Source organism: Camelus ferus, chromosome 8 (genome assembly GCF_009834535.1).
Source record: "Camelus ferus isolate YT-003-E chromosome 8, BCGSAC_Cfer_1.0, whole genome shotgun sequence".
Lineage (NCBI taxonomy): Eukaryota > Metazoa > Chordata > Mammalia > Artiodactyla > Camelidae > Camelus > Camelus ferus.
Window position 1 is genome coordinate 29,781,957 of NC_045703.1, and position 26,741 is coordinate 29,808,697.

The 26,741-nt window shown below is 39.5% G+C and overlaps 2 protein-coding genes across 13 annotated transcripts in view; one reads left to right on the top strand and one right to left on the bottom strand.

The window, feature by feature from the left end:
• ARMC2 (armadillo repeat containing 2) overlaps positions 1–26,741 on the top strand; it is a 116,392-nt gene that overhangs the window by 74,878 nt on the left and 14,773 nt on the right. For 5 of the 8 annotated variants that reach the window (XM_032484666.1, XM_032484665.1, XM_032484660.1 and 2 more), the window contains 6 exons: positions 765–1,083; positions 3,735–3,857; positions 4,317–4,430; positions 6,198–6,330; positions 6,681–6,841; positions 12,797–14,729. In XM_032484666.1, the coding sequence (XP_032340557.1) occupies positions 765–1,083; positions 3,735–3,857; positions 4,317–4,430; positions 6,198–6,330; positions 6,681–6,841; positions 12,797–12,954 (1,008 nt within the window). In that variant the 3' untranslated portion in view covers positions 12,955–14,729. Of the gene's footprint in view, positions 1–764; positions 1,084–3,734; positions 3,858–4,316; positions 4,431–5,759; positions 6,331–6,680; positions 6,842–12,796; positions 14,730–26,741 lie in introns of those variants that run through there. The other 3 variants (XM_032484663.1, XM_032484661.1, XM_032484664.1) reach the window with 3 other exon arrangements.
• The window catches only part of SESN1 (sestrin 1), an 89,579-nt gene continuing 84,392 nt past the window's right edge, over positions 21,555–26,741 (bottom strand). For 3 of the 5 annotated variants that reach the window (XM_014561540.2, XM_014561543.2, XM_014561542.2), the window contains exons 9-11: positions 24,919–25,109; positions 23,275–23,419; positions 21,560–22,715 (exon numbers count right to left, since the gene is read on the bottom strand). In XM_014561540.2, coding sequence (XP_014417026.1) covers positions 22,629–22,715; positions 23,275–23,419; positions 24,919–25,109 — 423 coding nt within the window. In that variant the 3' untranslated portion in view covers positions 21,560–22,628. Of the gene's footprint in view, positions 22,716–23,274; positions 23,420–24,918; positions 25,110–26,741 lie in introns of all 5 variants that reach the window. The other 2 variants (XM_006187421.3, XM_006187423.2) reach the window with 2 other exon arrangements.

Genomic DNA, 26,741 nt, shown 5'->3' on the forward strand with positions numbered 1-26,741 from the left:
TTGGGATTTTTTGTTTATTTATAGTGAAATACGGCTTATAAACAGAAAAGTGAATGAAACACATGCACCATTTAGCAAATAGTAATAAAAGGTTGAGAAAGACAAGTACTGCTTTATAGGGGTGTATGTATGTAACAGTGATTCTCAACCCGGGGCGATTTTGTCCCCAGGGGACATTGAACATTTTGGGTTGTGGCATCTGGAGGAGTGCTACTGGCACCTAGTAGGAGCAGTCAGGAATGCCACTGAACATAGATAGCCCCCAGTCAGTAGTGCCCATGCAGAGAAAGCCTGCTGTAACACAAGCTGATTAGCCATCTTGGATGAAAAACATCTTGGTTCTAGAAACAATGCTTCAGCAGAAGGTGAACTTTAAGGAAAAAATTTGGACGCTCAAGAAACCTGTTAGTGTCAAGACCTAGATTTATACGACATATTGTTAGTAATGTCACCCTGCTCAACTAATTGTTCTCTTTAAAAAAAACAAAAAAAAGACAGCCAGAATTTCAGTTGAAGGATCTGAAGTTAGTAGACCTTGCTAACAGCATCAATTAGTTTGTATTCTTTCATTATTGCCAGATGCTTTTAATCTCTTCTGTCACATTGTACCAATCTTGGGAATCAAATACTGTACAAGTTAGTAGAAGCCAGAAGTGTTCCATTTTACAATTAATTACATTGTGAATTAATTAAATACTGTCCTCTTCCCAACAACTCTCCCAGCACCTTTGCACTTGTAACTCTTTGTCTTTAATTTATTGCAGGATTTAGTGGTTCGTATTGTTTTTATTCTTGGCAACCTGACAGCGAAAAATAACCAGGCACGTGAGCAATTTTGCAGAGAGAAAGGGAGCTTCCCAACTCTGCTGTCATTATTCCACACGTTCTACGAGCTGGATCTGCATTCCAGGAAGCACGTGGAGGAAGGAGACGAGCGGCCCCCGGCGCGGAGGCCGCCGGCCCAGGCGGAGGACGTGCTCATCAAGCTGACCCGGGTGCTCGCCAACCTGGCCATCCACCCGCGCGTGGGCCCGGCCATCGCTGCCCACCCGCGCATAGTGGGCCTGCTCCTCGCCACGCTGGGTAAGAAGCGCGGCTGCCCAGCGGCTGCGAGTCCCCGGCGGAGCGGCAGGGGGCAGGGGGGCGGGGCGAGGGGCGGGGTGGGGGGCTGCTTCCGTGCCAGGAGGGTTTTAGTAGTACAGTCCCCTCACTTTAAGGAGCCTTCTTAGCTGCGAAGGGAAATTCCTTCTGTTGAGAACTGCCTCGAAAGTAATACAGATTGTAAAAAGAAAGAAAAAAAAGTAATATAGTGATACAAATTATTAGTAAAACCCACGAAACTGTAAAATTTAAAGAGTGAATTTTATGGTATGTGAATTAAATCTCAATTTAAAAAAAGCATACCAATCAAATGATCAAAAATTGGCCAAACTGATAACAGAGTTTTAAATTCCAAATTTGTCCTGGGTTAGTCCACATGATTAAAGTTTATTTACCTTTTTTCAGCTTTCTACATTACCCATAATTATAGCCCCTAGTCATTCAGGTCCCATCTTTTCCCCTGTGTTAGTCAGTTGGAGCTGCCCTAACAAAATACCGCAGACTGGGAGGCTTAAACACCTGAAGTTTATTACTCCCGGCCCTGGAGGCTGAAGTCCACGATCCGAGTGCCAGCTGATTCTGTTCTGGTGAGAGCGCCCTTCCTGGCTCGCAGGTGGCTGCATTCTCACTAAGTCTTCATGTGGCTTTTCCTCAGTGTGCGCATGTGCACTTGTGCACACAGGGAGAGAGAATGCTCTTTCTCTTAAGACCACCAATCCTGTCAGATACAGAGTCTACCCTTATGACTCCGTGTAACTTTACCTTCTAAAAGACCTGTCTCCAAAAACATCCCATTAGGGGTTAGGGCTTCAACATATGAATTTGGCGGAGGGTTCACAATTCTACCCCTGGCCTCCAAAATTCATGTCCTTCTCACATGCAAAATACATTCATTCCATCCCAACAGCCCCAAAAGTTTTAATTCATTCCAGCATCAACTCTAAAATCTAAAGTCCAAAATCTCTTAAACATCATCTAAATCAGGTATTGTGAGTCTCAAAATATGATACAACCTGAGGAAAAATTCCTCTCCTGCTCGGACCTGTGAAACCAGACAAGTTACATGCAAAACCAACAACAGGGCAGGCATTAGGACAGGCATTCCCATTCCAAAGGAGAGAAATGGGGAGAAAGGAAAGTGTGACAGCGGGTCCCGAGCAAGTCCTAAACCAAGTCACATGAATTCCAACCTAATCTCATCAACTGTGGGCTCTTCAGAAGCCCCTCATGATATCTAAAGCCAAACTCGTGACCTTTCCCCCACCTGCACCCTCTTACAATGAATTCAGAGAGTGGAAATGCTGTCCATCCAGTGATATAATTCTGAAACCCAGAGATTATCCTGGGTGATTCCTCTGCCTCACCCCAGTCCAGTCTTCAGCACATACTGTCCAGTTTCCTCCCTAAATAGTTTTCCAGCATGGCCTCTCTGCTGCATCTCCATTACCCCAGCTCTTCTGTCACCTGAGATACCACAGGAGGCTCCTCCCTGGCTTCCCTGCATCTGCCCTTCTCTGCACTATGCCCTGAGTCACCAGGAGATGAGTCTGGAGACTGGAAGGCAGGGACAAAATGACCAAGAGTCTTGTGCACTCGGCTAAAAGGTTCATTCACTCACTCATTCTTGCCTTCAGAAACTATTCATTGAGCGCCGCTGCGAGCCAGACACTGTTCTAGGTGCCGGGAATACAGTGATGAATAAAACAGAGAAGTCCCTAGTTCTCGTGGCGCTTACACCCTAGAGCTGGAAGACCGACATTAAGTACATACCAAGTCAGGGGGTCGCACGTGCTCCAGGGAAGATGACAGCAGGGAGGGGAGGTGAAGAGTGGTGGGTGCTGCTTTATGCAGGGCGGCCAAGGGAAGTATTCCAACAAGGTGAAGCTAAGCGGCAGCCTGAAGGACGTGAGGAGTGAGCCGGGGGGCTGGAGGAAGGGATATTCCAGCTGGGGGCCTAGCAGCGCAAAGGTTCTCAGGCAGGATAGGGCTGACTTGCTCAGAAAAAGGAAGAAGACCAGTGTGGTGGGTGTCGGGGGCCGGGGAGCTGGAGCAGCAGATGAGGCCAGAGAGGTAAGGGCCGGGGCAGCCAGGTCAGGCCTGTGGGCCAAGTGAGGTGGGTGGCACTGACTGACTTTTAAAGGATCGCCATGCTGAGGACAGCCTCAGGGAGGCCACGGTGGACGAGGAGAAGCCAGTGAGGAGGTGAGAGGTGGACAAGGTGGTAGAGGAGGTGAGAACCAGTCAGAGGCAGTGTTCACAGAAGTCATAGATGGATTGTGACCTAAGGGCCGTTGTGTTGGGAGGTGGCGGCCCGAGGGGAGCTCCGGGTCAGGGCAAACCTGAAGAGCTTAGAGCCAGCTCTGCTCTCGGTGTTGGCTCCTGGTACACAGGGCCTAGATCACCCGACTTTTCCAGACCCTGTGGCTGGAGGGCTTGAGCTTAGACTGTTCTAAACCCTGGCCAGGACTGGTCTCCTGCCTGTGGTGCATTTTCCTGCAGGAGGAGTCCTGGGAAGTGAAGCAGCCAACAATGCCCTGTACAGACCGGTCCCTGCCGCTGCTGTTGCCGCAGTGAGGATGCTTGGTTCTGCCCTGCGGTGAGTCTCTGACACCCTTATCCTCACTCTGTTTCAGAATACAAGTCAATTGATGATTGTGAGGAGCTGGTGATCAATACTACAGCAACAATCAACAACTTATCTTACTACCAAGTGAAGAATTCCGTAATTCAAGACAAAAAGCTATATATTGCTGAATGTAAGGTTCAGGGTTGGGTTTGGGTACATGCATATTCATTTAAGGTTTTTGATTGTATCAACTAAACACAGAACCGGAAGCATTTCTATTTTCTGATTTCGAATATCTGAGAGCCTGATTTAATTCCAAGAAATTAGAATATGGAGACAAGTTATTTTTTTCATTCTTGCTAAAATCCCATATAGTTTGAATTTTATTATCATCTTTGATTTTTAAGTTATCAGTATTTAGCATGATCATTGGTCCCTAATAGCCTCTATTTATTTGTTTGTTTTATGAGGGGGAGGTAATTAGGTTTATTTATTTATTTATATTTGAAGGAGGTACTGGGGATTGAATCCAGGACCTTGTGCATGCTAAGCATGCACTCTACCACTTGAGCTATACCCTCCCCTCTCTAATAGCCTTTAAATTAAAATTCAAATTCACTAATTTTGTTTCACTGGTCACCAAATCCAGTGCTTATAAAGCTTCTTGTGAGTAACAACATGGATGGAATCCTGGAGGCTGTGCGTGTTTTTGGAAATCTCTCCCAGGACCATGACATCTGCAATTTCATTGTGCAGAAAAATGGTGAGTTCATGACCCTCACATTCATAAACAGGCACATCTTGCCAATAAACAGCTGAGCGGGTTCGCAGCTTGGGTCATGACAACGTGATACTTGTTTCTGCTTTGGGACAAGTGGTGCTTTACATTCTGTTCCGTCCATCCTAAGGCTCTCAGCTCAGGGTGCCAGGATGGATCCAGGCTGTGTTCTCAGTGCTCCCTTCTCCCTCATGAGTGTCTTCTGAGTTCTGAGATGGGGTGTGTGTGTGTGTGTGTGTGTGTGTGTTTCAGGGAATTGAGTAATCTGTACTCATCATCTCTGTTCGTGAGAATGGACTCAGGAGACATTGTCTTTCACATACTTGAATATCTATTACAACGCTGCTTGTTATAGTGAGAAATGGAAACAACCTAAACATCCATCAACAGGCAAGAGGATAAATACATTATGGTATATTCATGCAACCGAACTTCTATAGCAATTGAAATAAATGAACTAGAAGTTCATGTATCAACATGCATCAAAATCAACCTCAGACATACACTTCTGGAGAAGAAAAGCTAGTAATAGGAGAACATATATGGAATAATGCCATTAATGGAGTTTTAAAACCAGCAAAACAATCTTGGATATTGTTTATGTAATGTACTCATGTGGTAATGGAATAAGGTACAAATGTATTTGGAAATGATAAACTCCACATTTAAGACAAAGTGCCACTTGAATGGATGCCCCCAAATAAAACTGGATCTGTAATGTTCTATGTCTTAAACTGGGTAGCAGGTACACAAGAGTGTATACTAAAGATTACTCTTTGTGTGTCTCAAATATTTCATGTAAAAACAATAACTAAAAATACCTCATTATCCATGTTCATCATAGAAAATTTAGATAATACAAATTTTTTTTAAAAAGCAGCAACAATCACCCATCATCTCACTATCCCAGGGATAACTTAACATTTTTAGTGGATGTTATTTAGACTCTTAAAAACACACTTAGTTGTAAAAATAAAAGCAAAAAAACAAAAAACAAAACAAAAAAATGTTTATTTGTGATGTAGCCTTTGCGAAGCTCACTGTCCGACCCATCAGGGAGTCAAAGTCAGCACGGGGTGGCCACCTCCCAGGTGTGCAGTCGAACAGGAGCACACACTTTATCCATTCTCCCCTAAGCCTCTGCCCAGTCCGTGCTGGGAGGATGAGATACCAGGGCCGGCAGTTGCATTTCAAGGGGTAAGGAAAAACAGAGCTGGAAGCCTATCCTGATGTGAGCCATTTCCCTGGAACTCCTGGGAGTCCTGCCTCACCATGAGCTATTTTGCAGCAGTCTGAGCAAGTCTTCTCTTCCAGGCTGCAGCCCTGGAAGTGAAACTTCAGGAAAGATCTCAACTCGAGCCAGCTCCCCTCCCCCAGGGCTGGGTACTTACAGAAAATGGCTGCTGGAGCTTCAAAAGATGCACATCACCTGTGTGGTTGGAAGCCCGTGGTTCCCTCCTTTCCACAGGTGGGGGCTTTCTTGCTGCCTGGGAGAGGGAGCTGACACCTGCGTCAGATACAGCAGTGTCTGGGGCCAATGGACCTGAGTCAGGAGCAGGTTGTGGAGGTGGATGTCAGTGAAGGCACTGCTGGGCAGTGGGTAAAGTCTTGGAAGGAGTGAGCTGAGTCCCCTTGCAGGGTTTCCAGCTTTGCAAGCTGCTCCCAGCTTAGTTTCCCCTTTGCCATTTGTGAAATAAGATACAGCTGGGCCCCTGAGCTTTACTGGTCTGCATTTGTTCTCTGCCTTCCCAGTCCACAAGTTCATGATTGCACTGCTGGATGCGAAGCATCAGGATATTTGCTTTTCTGCCTGTGGCGTTCTCCTAAACCTCACTGTGGATAAAGACAAGCGTGTCATCCTGAAAGAAGAAGGTGGCATTAAAAAGTAAGTTGCAAGGCACGGAGTCCTGACTCTGTCAGGATTCAGAGAACCTAGTTTTCTAGGGAGCTTGGGCCCCCTCTTCATTCCTCCGGGTCAGGTGTTTCAACTTCTAGAAGCACCAAGCTAGGACTAAAGAGGGCATTTAGTTTCCACTGGATGCTTAAAATAATTCAGAAGAAGGTTATTGCTACTTTGTAGCTACTTAAACTTGTAGACAAGAAATTGTTTTTAATAACACTAAACTGTATTTAATGCACGTTAAATATCACAGAAAGTTAATCATCACGTTAAAAATACAAAAGTGAAAGAGATTCTGCCCTAATAACTTCTCAATTTGACTTTTATTAACTCAGGTTAGTGGATTGTTTAAGGGATTTTGGTCCTACTGATTGGCAGCTGGCCTGCTTGGTGTGCAAAACTTTGTGGAACTTCAGTGAAAATATCACCAGTGCTTCGTCATGTTTTGGAGTTGAGACCACTGATACACTCTTAGCCCTGCTGTCATCATTTTTAGGTAAGACTCCTTTCAGTCTGTGAGTTTTATCAGAATACTTTTTTTGTTTGTTTGTTTTCCTCTCTGGGTAAAGATTGGTAGGCGTTTGGGTGGCTATGTTTATGAAAGTAACAAGAGCATGTTAAAGATGGTTATAGTTTGGAGATATCTGGAAGAGGCTGAATGTTATTTACAGTGGGGACACAAGGACTTTTAACTCATTGTCATGGCTCCCCCCCTCTTTTTTTTGCATTTTTCTGTAGACTACGTAAATGGAAAATCTCAGCGTAAATGGATTGCAGTTGTTTAAAAAGTATTCAGACGTTGTAATCGAGAAAACACAACTGAAATCTACTCTAAATTAAGTCATGCTTTTAATGAACTTATACACTTTATTTAGCAGCTAAATTATGTAGGGGAAGGTCTGTGAAACTGGCATTACAGTGGGGCCCTGCTTTGAAAGGTAGGAAATCTGTTGACACAAAGCAAAAGAAAGATGATAGTGTCTTACATTTTAAAATTTTCTCTTTTTAGGATGATTTATTTCATCCTGGGCTAGGTCTAACACTGATTTGGGTCAGTAAATGAGGTGAGGGTTTAATCCTTATTCCAAAATGAAGGAAACATCCCTCCCATTGCCCAGCACTGTGTGGGATCTGCAGGGCTGTGTGGAAAGGCTCAGTGTGACTTGGAGGCTGGGGGTTCAAATACTCACTCTCTTGGGTGGTGTGATTTGGCAAGAGAATCTCTCAGAACCTGTCCTTTCGTCTGTAAAATGGGGACGTGAGATCCCTGCCCAGCTGCAGGGGGTCAGGAGGATGGAACAAGCATCCTGAGAGCACACTGGGAAGGCTGGAAGGCTGTATAGCCAGGCAGTTCTGAGTTTGTCTTGCTTGGTCACGGACAAGCTTTTAACCTTGCGCTTAACCTCTGAACTTAGATTTTCTCATATCTAAGACAGGGATGACTGGTGTCCACTTTGCAGAGCTGTTTGCATGATAAATGAACAGACTCAACACCTGACACCCAACAAGTCCTCAAAAGAGGGTTGTGAAAGTGCTTGGTAAACTCTAAGCATTGTAGTATCATGTTATTAAACCTGAACTCAGAACTAGAAGCTATTTAAAAGAGTCATGTGTACTAAGTTGATGTGAAGTTTGCTTTTTCCCAGGTAAATACAATTTTGTGTAAGAGCAGGGGGAATGAGTGTGATTTTAAATCCCTGAGCTTCACAGTCTGCTCTGTGGACGGTGAGCTTTTCTCAGGTTGCCTGGAGCAAAAGCGTGCTCAATTTGCCTTAATTCAATTCTTAATGGTGGCAGAACATTGGAATCAGCTGTGGAATTTTAAAAAAACCACACACATGCATCCTGGCCCTGTGCCCAGCAATTCTGATTCAGGCACTCTGGGGTAAGGCCCATTATCTGCATCATTAAAAAAAGTTCCACAGGTGAGTCTGCCCTTGAGCCAGCACTGAGAACCTGTGCTCTGGATAATGTAGGGGTTTAAGGGAAGGATGTCCAGAGCCTGTTGGACAGGCACTCAGGACCCGGAAGGTGGGTCCAGATAGAGCTAGCGTCCCCGAACGGCCACCTCAGGAGCAGGTATCATCTGCTCCATCCTGCTGGAGACCCAGCCCTGCTCCATCTCGGCTGTTGGGGTAAAAATCCTTTCTCCCCCTCCTTTCCTCTAGGCTCCTGCATGGTCTTGGCTTCAGCTGGCTCAAGGCTTCTTCTTGCTGCGCTCAGTGTATGGGATTCTGCGTCTCCTCTGTTGTTGGCACAACTTTCTGTCTGTCTCTGATTTGAGAAGATGTGTTTGGTTCTGTGAGTCGCTCTCCTGGGGTGGAGGGCTTTCATGTCTTAGGCAGCAGCTGCCTCCAGCACAGGCTGGCTGTGGCTTACTTTGGGACTTAAGTCCGGGGCAGTCAACCACATAGGACAAGATGGTGCGGCCGTGTGGCACAAGGGACGGCTTAGAAGTGGGGTGGGCATGGCTGGCTTCCAGCAGGGGATGGTGCACCTGGCGGGTACTTGGCAGTGGTGGGCCTGTTCCCACCGCTCCCCTCCCTCAGCTTCCCCTCGAGCCAGGTCGGGCTTCTTCTTCCCTAACCTTGTACCTCTGCTTGGGCGTATCGCTTACCTGCCTAGCCCAGTGCCTCCAGTCCTCGCAGGCCCTTCTGCTGAGCTTTGCAAACCCATAGTCTAGTCATAGGAAATCTGTACTCTTTATACAGCAATCAGTCACGAACTGTGGAACTTGTCCTGTATTATTTTTCATAACTTTTATCTTATTTCCCCACTCCAACTGAGCCGCTCTAGGGTAAGGCTGTTGCCTCGTGCAGACTAGGTTGATAGATGCTTGTGGATTAACTGACAATAGTGGTACCTTTGCTTCAATGAACATTTATTCTGTCCTCATAAGATCTCTCTAAGGTCATCAGCTAGGTGACAGATGAGGAAGGTAGGTCTAGGAGGGTTAAGTAGCTTGCCTAAGATCATATTGTAGCAAAGCCAGGACTATTCATCAGAAAATAAACATCTAGCCCTGTGTTTTTCTGCTGTTCCACTACATAGGGCACCCTTACCCCTCCCCACTGTGGAAGGGGAATGTGGCATGGGAAACAAAGTAAACAGCCCACCAGGGAACCACGTCACCAGCTTGGTGAGTCATGGAGTCCTCACATGGTCATGAGCCCCTCCTTGGAAACCATGAGGACTCCTGGCTCTTCTCTCCACAGTGTGGTCCCCAGACCCTTACTTATGCCAGGTTGTAGCTGTGTCTAGCCAGCAGGCAGCAGCAGGTGAAATGAATACGTGAGTGAGAGTGTATAGTCACATTTCAATTCTTTTACAAAGATCGCTGAAAAACAGGCCTTTTTGAAAACAAGATGAGCTGTTAAGTCACAAAAACCCCACATTGAAGTGGGAGCACTGTTTTTAGAAATAATGGCAGGACAATTGATATAGTAAGTTACCCAACTTTTTCTTGACAGGAAACTAAAAAAGAAAAGAAACGGTCCTCAACATGGTTGGGATGTTGGAATGTTGGAATGTTGATAGTCTCTTTGGAAAGTGGCTTAGAAAGAATGTTGTCTAAACTCCCCGACGTGCTGCAACCACTTCTTATAAACTCATTAGCAATCTGTCTTGACGTTACTTAGTGGTGCGCCCTGACTCACGCGTCTACCGTGAGCGTCTCTCAGGGGAGCTGGCAACTGGTGACCAGTGTGTGCAGTTCGCTGTTGCCAGTGTAAAATGCACTCGGGCTTTTTATGTTCATGTAAGATATGTGGAACTTAGCACCTAGGTTATGTGACAAGGGGGAGAGCGGGGCCCAGTGTTCGTTAGAGGATTCCATCATCAAGCCCGTGCCAAAGGGCCGTCAGGTGCTTCTGGAACGCAGGGGGACCGTGCCTTGTCATAGTCACAGCAATAATCAAACCCTCCATAGCCACCTGGTGCTGAACAGCAGGCTAGGAAACAGTGCAGTGAGTAGGGGAAGCTTTAATCGATGCTGCAGGATCCTTAAACTATGATAAGACTGTGTTATAATGAGCACTGACAAATGTATTGTTTGAGTCCTTTAATCCTTTCTAATACCTCACCTAAAATTCCAATGTTTGAAAGTGTGTTGTGCACGAAGAAAGCTTAACGATGATTGTTACCTAATCAGTGCTTTTCACACTGTGACCAGCATCTTTAACAAATGAAGTGCTAAGAAAATAACAGAATATATTATATGTAGTAAAGATAAGGATTGTGAGGCATTTTTTACTTGTATTTAAATACATGAGTGTATGGATACAGTCATAATGTAATACATACTTCTCAAGTCACAGTCAAAAAAGTTTGAAAATCATAGGTCTAAAATTTGCGCTGGATTAGCTCTGCCATTCTTTGTAGTACAAGTTTCAAAATTTAACAGCTGGTGTTATACAATGGCACGTTTTATGCATGTGCTGTATTTAAAATTTGAGACTGCTTTTATCTGTAACTACATGGCCTCTTTTGTTATCTTGTCCAGCCCAGTTTACAATGAATAGGGTCTGAGTGTAGATTAACTAATTAGAGGCTGAGCTTCAAGAAAAGTAGCATAGTCTTAACATTAGATTAAAAAAAAAAAATCAAAAACAGCAAAAATAGAGGTTTGCTAAAGCCATCAAATCCAACCAAAGCCCTGGGTGGAGGAAGGGTCTGTGGAATGCCTGGGCAGTGCTTAGCCCTAAGGTGCTTGCGAAAGAAGGACGTAAAACAAGAGAATTCATTTTTAACAGAAGTTTAGTGCTCATAAAATCTGGAGAGGAGTGAGCCGGAAGAGAACCTAGAAACCTGAAAGCACTCAGAAAGTAGCCCAACAGGAAGGACTTTGCATCAAATACCATCTGCATTCTCCTCCTCTCCAGGCCCTGGTTATCAAATGGGTGGGGAGAGCCAGGTTTGCTTACAGGGGTCTCCATGGAGAGCCTTGCTGAAGTGCTTGTGTCTGCCCGGAACTTATCTCAGCTGCATAGCGGGCCACTTGGCTGGAGGAGAGGAGGGAAGGTACAAACTGGGATTCCAGACTTATCTTATTCTGGGTGGTGACACTGACACCAATAGTGCCAAAGTACACAAAGAGTATGAAAGTATTCGGGGTAGAAAATTGGATGTAAACATGAATGAAACATTTTATAATAGGATTTTAACTGGCCCTATGAAAAAAAGTTTGCAAATTATGTAAGTAGTGATATTTGTGGTCATTTTCAGACTTGGTAGCTCCCTCTTAAGAAGTCTGCCTCAGGCAAAGACCTAGGAAGTGGCAGAGCCAGCCTTCTGGCTGGCAGGCCAGTGAATTTTCCTGAAGTCCTTCAATGGGGTCCAGTATAAACAAAGGAAAATGCAGTGGCAGGTCGGCGCAGAAACCTCAGTGGCCACTTGTCTTCCTTCTTGGGTTGGATATACTTATGGTATTCACAGAATTCAGAGTGCCCTTGGATTAAGAAGCAAATTAAGGTTGTAATTTTGTTTTTACAAGTGCTTTTCTGCATTATTCATGGATTTATTCTCAAAGTCTCCCATTTGTCACCTTTATTGGTGGGAGCATAGAGGGGTGTGTGTGTGTGTGTGGGGGGGTGTTTTCAAAGTATGTCCAGGCTGCTTTGAAATGAGCAAAATTGATTTTCAGTCAAGTTTACAGTGTCAAATTCAACTGTGGTGGGGGAGGGTATAGCTCAGAGGTAGAGCACGTGCTTAGCATGCACGAGGTCCTGGGTTCAATCCCCAGTGCTTCCATTAAAAAACAAAATAAGAAATAAATAAACCTAATCACCCCCCATCTAAAATAAATTTTAAAAATTGCAGATACTAACTACTATATATAAAATAGATAAATATAAAATAAACAAGTTTCTGTACAGCACGGGGAACTATATTCAATATCTTGTAGTAACCTATAATGAAAAAGAATATGAAAACAAATCTGTGTATGTATATGTATGACTGAAACATTATGCAGAAATTGACACAGCATTGTAAACTGACTATTCTCCAATAAAAGAAAAAATTCAACTGTGCTCCTTTCCCAAAAGATTTCCTAACTCCTTTTATATCTGTCAACCACTAAAGTAATTAACTTTTTCTAAGGAAAACTTTCTAAGGAGGTAATCTATTAATACTTTGTTTATTCTGAGAAATTATCTGACTTTTGGATGTAGACATACATAAACACTACGGATAAACTGAAATAGGAGCTCAATTAAATCTAGAACCGTTTTTTTGGAGAAGATTATTATCTTTTTTTAAATTGAGACTGACATATACTTACTTAAAAATATTTGTAAAGAACAGAAGAGAGTAAAAAAACTATTCCCATAAAAAAGCCTTGTTGGAATTAAAGATGACCCAGGACGAGTTTACCGCCTGCCATCACAAATTAAACAATTCAATAGGCTTACATTTCCAAATGATTGCTGTAATTTTAATTTTTCTGGTACAGATGAAGAACTAGCACTGGATGGGAGTTTTGACCAAGACCTAAAAAACTATCACAGACTCCACTGGGAAACAGAATTCAAACCCGTGGCACAGCAGCTTCTACACCGAATTCAGAGGCATCACACCTTCCTGGAACCCCTGCCTGTTCCCTCTTTCTAACACGATGCAGATTAACGGCAGAAACAGGAAGTCAGGTCTCCTTCATTCCTGAGAAGTGGTAACAAACACGAACATTTTATTCAGTGTTAACAAATATTGAAAGTTTTTTCAGGTACTGATTTTAGTGAGTAGTTTAAGTATTTTAAAAGAAATGAGCATTTCTTCTTGTTAGGTATTATGGAAAAATGTTCTGCTATGAGAAATGTAAGATGAAAATATATGCATGGCTTTTCTAAGTAAATGACTTTTTTCTTCTATTCTCTGTTAAATAATTTAGTTCTAGTCTTTAAGTCCTGATTTAACAATTGTAGAATTTAAGAGCTTGTCAGCTCAGTAACTGAACTGTGCAATGAAGACTTAGATTTTGTTTATAAAAAGAATGGTGGTCAATACCATTAGGAATACATTACTACATCAACATCTGCATTAATTTTTACAGCATCTAATATTCATTTTTTGGTTAGGAACCAGTATTTTTCTGGTTCTTATATTAAGAGGAATAAGCAAAAAAAAATTTAAAGAAGACTGCTTTAGGCCATTTACTCTTTATTAAGTAAGTAAAATAGATGAAAAGGGGAGTATTTTACCTTTTTCTGTTCATTTGAAATAAAATGAGTAAACCAGACAGTCCTTCTAATGGTAACCCTCTGTGACTAGGGAGGTGATGTACTGTACTAGAAAGAATGTAGGCTTAAGCGTATGGCAGATCTCAGTTCAAATCCTAGCTTTCCTTTGCTTGGGCCTTTGGCAAATAACTTAGTATTTTCAGCTTCAACTATAAAATGGGAGTAATACCTATTTTATTATAATGTAGTTTAGAGAAAAAACATTAAATGGGCAAATTGCCCAGTACAGTGACTCTGCGTAGTAGAGGCTGAATAAATTATAACATTATGATGGTAATTAGTTTATTAGTTTGACATTCTGTGTAGGGTAAGTTTGGCTTTTGAATGAATGAGAAAAAAACAAAGAAACTGAGATCACCGTTGTTGTCCCATATTAGCCAAAGAAGATTTGGAAATAGAAGTAGGTTTCCTACTCTGCTCTGTAGGGTGAGAGATGAGCCGTTAATATCAGAAAAGCTGGTACAGCTCATCTCTCACCCAAACAAAATAACAAGACTAATGGGATGAAGACAGCCATCCCAGACTAGACGGGCTCTTAAAGGCTATTAGAAAAAAACCTAAATTTCAGGAACAAATAGACTTTCTAAGGGCTCTTCTAGTTCAAGATTTATCCCTGATTGAGGCGTTGCAAAATCCTCTAGGGACACTCACCTTATTATGGTCTGTCATCCATAAGTATATGCCAATAGATTCACTCCAGTAGATGAAACCATTTTTTTAAAAGTCTGAAGGGCTAATCTCTCAAAACACTTAAAGATCTAAGTTTTTAGTTTATCTATAGCAGGCTGTATATTCCACTTTCAGTGAGAAAGATCAAACTCTTTCCCCTCTAAAACAGCCCCCTTGGTACTTATAACTAATATAATAATTCATGATGGAATGAATACCATTATACCTGTTCTCCATATGAAACTCCTCCTTAGACTCATGTGCAAACTAGACCATTTGGAACCATCTACTTGCCTTTAAACAAAATTGTGGTAAAAAACACATAACATAAAATTTACCATCTTAACTATTTTTAAATGTATAGTTCAGCAGCATTAAGTATATTCACATTGTTTTCCAACAGTTCTCTAGAACTTTTTGATCTTGCAAAACTGGAACTCATCTCTGTTAAACAACTCCCTGTTTCCTCCCTCCCTAGCACCTAGCAATGACCATTCTACCTTCTGTTTCTATGAACTTGACTAGTTTAGATACCTCATTTAAGTGGAATCATACAGTATTTGTCTTTTTGTGACTAGCTTATTTCACTTAGCATAATGTCTTCAAATTTCATCCATGTTGTAGCAAGTGATGGAATTTCCTTCCTTTTCAAGGCTGAATAATATTTCCTTGTATGTTTATACTGTGTTTTGTTTATCCATTCATCCAGAGGACATTTGGGTTGCTTTTAACTTATAGTGATTGTGAATAATGCTACTATGAACATGGGTGTATAAATAGCTCTTTGAGATCCTGCTTTTGATTCCTTTGGGTATATACCCAGATATGAATTACTGAGTCATATAGTACTACTATTTTTAATTTTTTGAGGGCTATCTATACTGTTTTCCACAGAGGCTGCGCTATTTCACATCACTATCAGTGCACAAGGGTTCCCATTTCTTTACATCTTTGCCAACACTTATTATTTTCTGTGTTGCTGTTTGATAGTAGCCATCTTAATGATTGTGATGTGATATCTCATTGTGGTTTCAATTTGCATTTCTCTAATAATTAGTGATGTATATCTTTTCATATGATTGTTGGCCATTAATATGTCACTTTGGAGAAGTTTTTTGCCTATTTTTCAATCAGGCTATTTGGGGTATTTTTTTTGGTGGTGGTTGTTGAGTTATAGGGGTTATTTATATATTCTGGATATTAAGCCTTTATCAGATACATGATTTACAAATATTTTCTCCCATTCTGTAGGTTGTTGCCTTTTTACTCTGTTGATTGTGCCCTTTGATGCAGAGAAATTTTCAAGTTTGATGTGTAGTTCTATTTTCTGTTTTTTCTTTTGTCTTTGCTTTTGGTGTTATATCCAATAAATCACTGCCAAATCCAATGTCCTAAAGCTTTCCCCCTGTTTTTTTTTTCAGGACTTCTATAGTTTTAGTTCTTGCATTTAGGTCTTTAGCCCTTTTCAGTTAATTTTTGTATATGGTTCTAAGGTAAGGGTCTAACTTCATTCTTTTGCATGTGGATGTCCCATTTCCCCAGCACCATTTGTTGAAAAGACAGTCCTTCCTCTTTGGCCCTGGCCCCCTTGTTGAAGATCATTTGACCATATATATGAGGGTTTATTTCTGGGTGCTCTGTTTGATTTTATTGGTCTATTATGTCTGTGTTTATGCAAGTACCACACTGTTTTGATTACTGTAGCTTTGGAAAATGTTTTGAAATCAGGATATGTGAGATCTCTAACTTTGTTCTTTTTCAAGATTGTTTTGGCTACTTGGGGTCTTTTGAGATTCCATGTGAATTTTAGGATGGATTTTTCTATTTCTGCCCCAAAGCATTTTTTTTTAAGAGATTGCATTGAATTTTTAGATTGCTTTAGGTGGTATTGACATCTTAACAATATTAGGTCTTCCAACCCATGAACACAGGATGTCTTTACATTTATTTGTGTCTTCTTTAATTTTTTACAGTGATGCTTTGTAGTTTTCAGTATCAAGTCTTTCAACTTCTTTGGTAAATTTATTTCTAAGTATTTTATTCTTTTTGATGCTATTATAAATGGAACCGTTGCCTTAGCTTCCTTCTTAGATTGTTCATTGTTAGTCTATAAAAATGCAACTGATTTTTGTGTGTTGATTTTGTTTCTTCCAACTTTGCTGGATTTACTAGTTTCTACAGGGTTTTTGTTTGTTTGTTTGTAATCTTTTAGGGTTTTCTACATATAAGATCAGGTCATCTGCAAACAGAGATAATTTTATATTTCCTTTCTAATTTAAATGTCTTTTCTTTTTCTTGCCTAATGCTCTGGCTAGGACTTCCGGTACTGAGTGGTGAGAACAGGCATGTTCCTGATCTTAGAGGAAAAGCTTTTAGTCTTTTACAGAGTCCGATGTTAGCTATGGGGTTTTCATATATGACCTTTATTACATTTAGGTAGTTTCCTTCCACTTCTAGTTTGTTGAATGGTGGTTTGTTTGTTTGTTTTTATCATGAAAGGGTGTTGAATTATGCCAAATGCTTTTTTGCATCATGTTTTTTCTCCCCCTTCATTCTGTTAATATGGTGTATTGCATTGGTCAGTTTTTGTATGTTGACTCATCCTGTCAGTTCCTGGAATAAATCTGACTTCATTGTTTTGATGTGCTGTTGACTTCCCTTTACTAGTATTTGTTAAGGATTTTTGCAACAGTGTTCATCTGGGATATTGATCTGTAGTTTTCTTTATCTTTTTCTAGCTTTGGTACCAGGGTAATTTTGACCTCACAGAATGAGTTTGGAAGTGTTCCCTTGTCTTCAATTTTTTGGATGAGTTTGGTATTAATTCTTCTTTAAATTAATGTTTGGTAGAATTCTGCAGTGAAACCATTTGGTCCTGGTCTTTGTTGAGTTTTTTTTTTTTTTTTTAACATTTATTATTGATTTATAATCATTTTACAATGTTGTGTCAAATTCCAGTGTTCAGCACAATTTTTCAGTCATTCATGGACATATACACACTCATTGGCACATTTTTTTCTCTGTGAGTTATCATAACATTTTGTATATATTTCCCTGTGCTATACAGTGTAATCTTGTTTATCTATTCTACAATTTTGAAATCCCAGTCTATCCCTTCCCACCCTCCACCCCCCTGGTAACCACAAGTCTGTATTCTCTGTCTGTGAGTCTATTTCTGTCCTGTATTCATTGAGTTTTTAATTACTGATTCAATCTCCTTACTAGTTATAGGTCTGTTCAGATTTTCTATTTCTTTGTGATTCAGTCTTAGTAGGTTTGTGTTTCTAAGTTACCCAATTTGTTGGTGTATAACTGAAGATGGTATCTGCTCTCCTTTATATTTATGTTGGCTGATAATGTCCCCTTTTTCATTTCTGATTTTATATATTTGAGTCTTTTTTTCTCTTAATCTAAAGTTTTGTTAATTTTGTCGATATTTTCAAGCAAGTCTTAGAAAACAATAGAAAAAAAAATCTATTGTCTGTTTTATTTATCTCTGCTCTAACCTTTGTTTCCTTCCTTCTGCCAGCTCTGGGTTTGGATTGTTCTTTGTTTAGTTCCTTGAAGTGTGAAATTAGGTTGTTGATTTGAGATCTTTTTCTCTTTTTTAATGTAAGGGTTTATAGTTCTAAACTTCCATCTTAGCACTGTATCTAAGTTTTGGTGTGTTGTGTTTTACTTTGTCTCGAGATACTTTCCAACTCCATTTGTGATTTCTTCTTTGATGCATTGGTTGTTTAAGAATGTGCTGTTTAATTTCTACACGTTTGGGCTTTCCAGTTTTTTTTTCAACTATTGATTTCTAGTTTTATTCCATTATGATTGGAAAAGATACTTTGTATGATTTCAATCTTGTAATATTTGTTAAGACCTGTGGCTTAACGTGTGGTCAATCCTAGAGAATATCCCATGTACACTTGAGAAGAATATGTATTCTGCAGTTATTGGAGTGTTCCATATGTGTCTGATAGGTCCAACTGGTCTAGAGTGTTGTTCAGTCCTGTTTATCTTCTCGTGGTTCTAGTCATTGTTGGAAATGGGTATTGAATCTACTATTACTGTGTTGCTATTTCTTCAATTCTGTTAATGTTTACTTCATATATTTAGGAGCTCTAGTATTTGGCACTTAATTGTTATGTCTTCCTGGTAAACTGACCCTTTTGTCTGGTATTTGTATAGCTACTTCTCTCCTTTGGTGACTGTTTGCATGGAATATCTTTTCCATCCTTCACTTTCAGCCTATATGTGTCCTTAGATCTAAAGTTAGTCTCTTATAGACAGCATATAGTTGGATCCTCATTTTTAATTTTATCCATTCAGCCAATTTATCCATTCAGCCAATCTATGTCTTTTGATTGGGGAATTCAATCTGTTTACATTTGATGTAATTACTGATAGGAAAGAACTTACTATTGCCTTTTTGTTAATTGTTTTCTATAAGTTTTGTAGGTTTTTTTGTCCCTTATTTCCTTTCCTTCCTCCTTTGTGTTTCATTGTTGGTTTTGTTTTTTGTCTTTTTGTAGTGACATGCTTTCATTTCCTTCTCATTTCTTTTTGGGTATATCTAGAGAGATTTTCTTTGTGGTTACCCTGAGGATTGTGTTTTAAAATATTAAAGTTAATAACAATCTATTTTAAGCTGATAATGATTTGATTTGCATACAAAAACTCCACTCCTTTCCAGCTCTGCCCACTCCCCACTTTGTTATTGATGTCCCATAAGTCCCTTAGGTTCTCTTCACTTTACTTCTTGTCCCTCTGACTTGATAGTATCAAATAACCTCCAAGGTTATTACCAGAACTCCAAAGTTATTGATAATATCAGTAACTCTCCAAGGTCACTGCTTCTTTTGTCTGTATGATCGTTTCCTTTTGAACTCGTTTATTTTTCAATTCAGTTGTTGTATCCTTTAGGTCCAGAATTTGGTTCATTTTTTATTCTGTCTCTTTGTCAACAGTGTTTGTGCATCCTTTTCCTGATTTGTCAGTCTTGTTCTCTTTTAGTTCATTGAACATCTTTAAGATGACTGTTTAAAATTCTTTGCGAGGTAATTGAGAGATTTGTATTTCTTTAGGGTTGGTGTCTGGAGATTTATTTTGTTTCTTACATTGGGCCATGTTCTCGTGTTTCTTTATATGCCTTGTGAACTTTGTTGAGATTTGGACATTGGAAAAATAGCTACTGTTTCTGGGGATGTGTCTTCTCTGGGCATGTGTGTATGCTTTTATTCCAGGATACACATCTGCTTTTAACTGTCTTAATTTCCATAAAAAGCTTGTCTCTGTTGCTCCCCAGGAGCTTTTTATTTCAATTTCTATTGTATTCCTGTCTATCCTCTTGGGTCCCCTGCACCTGCTTACAGAATGGTAGACTCCCTGCTGCACTAATGCACCTCTTTGCTCACATCTATTTTCAGTGGTCTCCAACTGGCATCCAAATCATGTCACTAGTCTCACTATATTGCTCCAGGTTAGGTGAGACAAAACTTAGTCCCTCAAACAGCTCCCAGACAGGCCAGAATACTGGAAACAAATTTATCTTTTTTCTTTCTGTCCCAAGGGAGGTGCCAGGAATTGGTTTCCTCTCAACTGTACCATGCTATGCCAGGAAGCGGGAAGGGCTAGGATGAGCAAAATGCCCCAGATTTTTGTGCATCTTTTGGTGCAGCCTCCTCCTGGTTTTGCGTTTGCCTGAGTTGTAGTTTCCCAGGTGGTTTCTAGACTTCTCACAAAGGTGTTTTGATCCTCATATTATTGTTAGCTCAGTAGCTCAGTGTCTCCATGGGGAATGAGGACCCTGGAACTTCATTGGTGATGTCACTCCCCACCCACCTGCCTTTTGCTCTCCCTTGATACTCACAAGTCACAAATGTGTAACAAACTTTCATAGTATCTTAATGATGGAAAATATGCTTATTCAACAAGTTTCATTTATTTACTTATCTACCAATGGTCTTTTATCAGAATAATTTGAAATAGATAAACCCTTAGAAGAATAAAAATCTCTTAGCTTTTAAATGAATTTCAAGTTAAAAATATCACTATTTATATGAAGTTAAACTTAAATAATTGTAGTAAATACTTAAGTGTTTGGAATTTACTCTCATTCTTATAGTAAGAGATACTCAGTTAAGTTTGGCCTAATAAAAAAGTTCAATTTTTACCAAAAAAAAACACCAAACAAACCTCTCAGACTTAAAAAATTGAATCTCAAAACCTCAAACAGAAATCTATTCATGATTATTTAAGAAAAAAAAATTCCTCTTGTAGGGGAGTTTTGATATCCCAGAGAATATTCTATTTTACCTTCCCCAATTATTTTGGAAACTGTTAGTTTCAAAGATTATAGTAACATTAGAAATCCTGTGTTTAGTTTTGAGAAAACATCGAGTTGCAGGAAACACCTGTTAAATGGGAGGTGTTGAAACATCAACTTTGTATGACAGGCACGCCTTTATTACTTTAGATTTAGGTATTTTTTAAACTCTTTAAAACTTTCAACTTGTGATTTCTAAGTAGTTGTAAACTTCAGCCAAATAAGATAATCAATTCAGTTAGAACCTCTATTAGAAATTTTGTATTTTCAAAAGAAAGTGCCAAGAACAAAGAGCAGAAAGCAGTATGAGTAGATTTAACTATACTCCAGTGCAACACTACTGGTTGGATTCACCTGTATTGCTATGATGAAGTAACCAGCAGCAGACAGAAAAAGGCAAAGGCATGATGCAAATTCAATGGGTAAGATCATTTGTATGTTATTGTAGCTGACTATAAATGGACTTATTCATTTCTCTAAATATAAAATATATTCAAGATGATAATTTCTACTTAAGGTGATAGTCTTGTCTTCCCATTTGTATATATCCATGAAGGTAAGTAGCACCTCTATTCAAAATTGTGCATCCCCACTATAAATTTATAGGTACTAGATTGAGCTCAATAAATGTTTTGATGAGTAAGAGTTATTACAACAGCTTTGATAAAATTTAGAGCTATTTCTAGTTGTTTGACATTGTCTTTTTTTTTTTTGTTCTGTAGTTGCTCCTTAATTAGCCTTTGTTTCTAATCATTTTTAATAATTCTATTTGACTTCTAAAACATCTCAGTTCAAAAGGGACAAGGCATGGGACTATACTAGTCATTTCCAAGATAAAACTCTTCTTTGTATCTTTAAAAATGACTTCAAGAGTTTGCCATTTAACAGCAGTCTCCAGGATCATTTAAACATGATGGCTAATGAAAGTCAATAGAAACAGACTTGTTAGTGATTGTCAAGTCATGACTCTTTAAGACTGAGACAGGAAATAAAATTGGAGAAAAATCATTCTTTATTGAAAAATACCAATAATACTGACAGACTTCAAAAGCAATTCACGCTTCCAGAATACAAAGTACTTAATACATTTTTTTCAAGCCTGTTTGCATTTCAAAGTTAGCATCTTTGTAAATCAATTTGATAACTTGACTAAAAATATTTTCCAGCTTTATTATTGAAGGAGCTGCACAACCTTTGAAGTGGGGACCATGAGGTGGGCAGGCACAGAATGCACCAGTCTACAGCAACATTTCCCATAACTTTGGTGCTGGAAACAAAAATACTGCACTAGACAGCCGCCCTCCAGTGTCAGAGAATCTTGGGAAACAGCATATCAAAAGATAGCTGCCTTTTCTTATAATTTACACATTTTCATTTAAGATTGCTTTAAAAAAAATCTTTAATAATGCCACTGTAATTTAATGTCATCCAATAACTGAATTTTAAAAAAACAACTATAATGAAAGAAATGAACTGTTACCATCAAAATGGTCTTTGCTGGCTGTGAGTAATTTTAGATGCAAAAAAATTAACACATATGCAAGTTTAATTTGAAACCACACAAATTATGTATGTAGGCTCAGATAGTAGCAGTGTTCACTTTTATTACTAATAGCTTAACTGGAACAGCCACTCTATTCATTCCACCAGCAGGAATAATAGCAGCACCAATATCTAAAATTCTTTATGTATAAAAGCTTACATCATCATTATCCAAGTCCCATTCTTTGCATGCTCCAATTCTTGTTATCTTATTTAACATGAAAGCAACAGGATTTGGAGAGTTACTATTTGCTGTATTAAAATAGTTATACAGCATCTTGTACTGTCAAAAAGCAAAATACTGTGAATAGCAGCCCTTCTTCACAGCTCTAAACTTGAAGCTGCCAAGCACTCACTGCTCGTGCCAGCAGTGGTATTTCCACAGTAAAATAGCAGAAACTAAAGGAATCATGGCACAATGGATTTCTGAATTCTTATATCTACCATTGGTCCTGGGTAGTACCTTCCCCTTGTAGACTACCTCTGCTGATCATTCCATCATCTTTAATGGAGGAAAGGCATCAGGTCATGTAGCGGGTAATGGCTCTCAGAGCATAAAGGAGTTCTGCTTGCATCCTAGCTTCTATAAGAAGCAGATTAACATGAACCTGAATATAAAACACAACATTATTTAAGATTATAAGCATTCAAAATCAGTTTCTAAGGCATCTAATAAACACCAAAAATAAGTATATTTTTTTGTGTGCCACTAACTTAGAAATCTTGGGTTTGTTGAACAGAACATCAATTTCTCAAAACAAAAGTTACCTGATTTTTTTTTTTTTGGATAGATGTATTTGGATAGATGTAGATATATTTGATCACATCTCTTCCTAAACGTTTGTTAGAATACCAACCTCCCCTGCTCCAAATCATCATGAAATAATTTCTATAAAGATGGTTTAAAGTCTGTCTTCTTTCTCCTAAGCAGTGACAGCCACTCCAGCATTTTGAAGACAGGCCAGCACACCTGTTCTCCCTGCCTTTATTCTTTTACTTTAGCACCATAATGTTCCCCTCCAAGGAGTACCTGAGACAGCTGTCCTAGAATATTCTTCTCTGGGTTGACAGAGGTGAAGGAAAGGGTTTGAAAGCCATTAGATTAGGTGAAGGAGCGTAAGGATCACTGCTAAGTTACAGAGTAAACAAGCTACAGTCAGTGCGTACCTTCTCAGAGTGCTTGAACTGCCTCCAGAAGCTATCATACATTCTTTTGGTAACCTTTTCAGGAGTGCAAACAACAGTTTTGATATAAACTTTAAAGCTACGATCCAGTAGCTGGTTAATTTCACCATAGTCATAGTCGTCATATCTGTTAAAAGACAAAGTGAGAATAATATTTTCCACGTACAGTCTATCTTCTTCTTACAAAAGTACATCAATAGTAAATGCTGGGTTCTTTTTCCCTCTTTGTGTAGGCAGCTGTCCCCCAAAATAACAGCTTTATAATGTTTAATTGGGGGTGGATGAATGAGCATAAAGGGATAAGAATCAGAAATTAGGGAGATGAACAAAAAAACTGCTAGTGCCCAGGTAACTATACATTTACAATCATGAATAAGCAGCTACAGTGAGGAACAAATTCTGGAAACACTGTTTAAGTATTGCCGAAATTAAGAAATTAATTAATTAATTAATTAATCAGACAATATTATTATTGGTACTATTGCATGATGTATAATCTACTTCTCATGTTTCCAGGAGTTTCTAGGGTCAGATGAGAAAAAAACGGCGGTGGGTTATCTCAGAGAGAAGAATGGTCAGTTTATTGATGGCCTCACACTGTCCACACTTAGGAGAGGCTGTTCTGCTTCAAGCCAAGATGGTTGTAGGCACCAGTGTCTGCTCTGCCCCACTGGGTGATAATTTCTAGGACACCAAGGGACTGAAGTTTCCTATTTAGTTTTTAGTGAAAAAGGGAGAAAGCTCTTGCAAAGCTGGTCCTATACCCACTCAGGAGGCTAAAGTTAGTAGTCTGGCCACTGATAAAATGAATAGCAAGAGAAAGTCTGACTTTACATCTAAAATAATCAGAAAACAAGGGAGGAGGACGTAGCTCAGTGGTAGAGCATGCGCTTAGCATGCACAAGGTCCTGGGTTCAATCCCCCCAGTGCCTCCATTAAAAAAATAAGTAAACCTAATTACCTTCCCCCTGCCAAAAAAAACCATGCACAAGGTCCTGAGTTCAATCCCCAGTGCCTCCATCAAAAAAAAATAAGTACACCCATTCACCGCCCCCCCCAACTAAAAAAAAAGAAAAACGAACAAAAAGAAAACAAAATAATCAGAAAACACTATAGCATAGAGTTTGGGTGTGTGTGCTAGAACGTGGTACATCATGGCTGCAATTCTTATATAGCATAATAATGTCTTGGTACCTAACAGGGTATGAAAGTTGTGCATTTTGATGAAGTAGCATGGGAGAAGATGCTCTTCAGAAGAGCACTGTAAGACTGGTAAGTTCCAAGGGGTAGAAATATGAGTGTGTCAGGAGATAGAAGATGATACTATGCACGTCTGGAGACAAACTCTGCCTCTGCTTGTCTATGCTCTTGGACCAGCTTGCTTGCCCTCCCCTTCCCTGGAGGCATCTGTTATTTAACTTTTGTCAACGTCCTTAACTCCCTAGCTAGGAGAGAGGAAATACCACGCTACAATAAATCAATTTTTTGAAGCGTAAGAAATAAGATATTGGGGAGCGGATGGTTTTGAGTATATTAGTATGTGTTTCTGTGTGTATGTGTTCAAAGCACCTGAATAATTTAGCCTGAAGGAAAACATCTCTTTATAATATGAGAAAACAGACTAACCTTATTCCAAACATGCAGTGAATATAGTTCCAAATAGCCCGTCTGAGCATTGAGGTATCAACATCTTTGTGCATTGCCATTGTATTATAAGTAAGATTGTAAGCAATGTGAAATTTTTCATCAATCAACTGTCCCACATCTGGATAAAGACGATTTACCAAAGAATAACCATGGTCTTCCCAACAATAGTCCTAAATACAGAGAATAGAACAAATATGATTAAAATGGGGCCAAGTACAGTTCTACATCTATTGCTCTGCAGTGCAGTGAGATTACTGACAGTTGAAATCCACTGCTTTTCTAGTACATCCCTAGCTCTCAGCTTCAGGGGCACTCCATGTTTTCAATTTCTATACTGCAACATGAAAAAGTATGTTTCATAACTGAGCAAGTTTAAAAACCAATGGAATCCCTTTTCTTTACAAAAAGACCACCCATCTTCAGCTTTTTCTCTTTCACTGTCTTCCCAGTCAGCCTCCAGAAGTGACCCATCTCAGGAGACCTCTCTCCTTTTCCATTGCTACAGGCATCCAGATGGTTCTCAAATTTTGTAGATTTTTAATTCAACATATCCATCACTTACTCCTTTTCTTCCTACCCCCTCTGACTCTCAGCCCTACTGTTTCCTAATTAGTTTTCCTGCATGAAATCTCCCTGCTTCCTTTCTTTCCGTGTCAAGCAAAACTTAGTAAGTGTCCAACTTCTATGTCTCCCATATTTATTTCCCTAAAACATCTCTTTGATATTATGCTATCATCACTGTGGCCAAAAACCTATAAATCTAATCAATTTTAAACTAACTTCCCACTAATTAGAAAAATCCTTTGCTTGAAGCTCTCAGCAGCCCAGCCAGTTTCTTTATGATCCTTTCCCTCACTCTGTCCCTCAACCTAAACTCAAGATTGCCGACAGTCTCCTTTGCTTACAATGCCCGTGTTTTAAAGCCACTCAAATCCTCAAATCTCTCAAATCTTAATCTCTCTCCGTAAAATGTCCAGCCCACATGACCTCTTCAACTGAATTCTATTTCCTGACACAATTTCACTATCAAGTAAAATATTCTAGAACTCTGCCTTATGGCTAATTTTAGTTCCTTAAACAAAGAAGAAAAAAATCTCATAGCTCTCAAATATTTTCATAATTCTGGTAAAATAATTATTACTTAATACTCGCCCCCTCACAATAATTGGGAAAGTAGGGAATATCAATTCATGTGAATTATATATTTACCTTTCTAAATTAAATATATATATATAACAGATTGTGTAAGAAATACATATAAACTTTAGTGTGTTTCTACTATGATTTGGAAGCAGTCATAAAACTATAGTACAGAATAGATAAATATTTGTCAATTTATGATTCTCAACTTTTATTTTAGAACTAATGCAGCTACCATTGCTCCTGAGATATAGTTGCAAATCACTTAGCACAGTTTCCTGCCAAAGCACAAACAGAGAAGGAGCCTGGTATCCTGGAGGACCACTTGGTCCCTAAGTTTCCATGGACTCAATATATACAGAATTGTACTGGGGAAGTTTTACTGTATATTTTAAAGTTAATGATCTACGAGCTAGTGAAACTGGGTCTACCAATAATAATTCTACTCCCTACATCACAAACTTTATTAACTGAAGAGACAGGTGTTAAGTAATTTTGGAATAACAATTATTTATGTGAATCCTCGTCAAGGTTTAAATTTGAAACCCTCAAAAATTCTATTGCTTCAAATAACATTCAGTTCAAATTTTAAAGGGAATTAGGATACTGTAATCTTCGTGACTTATTTTCTATGGTATCTGTGATAAATTACCCAAATTAAA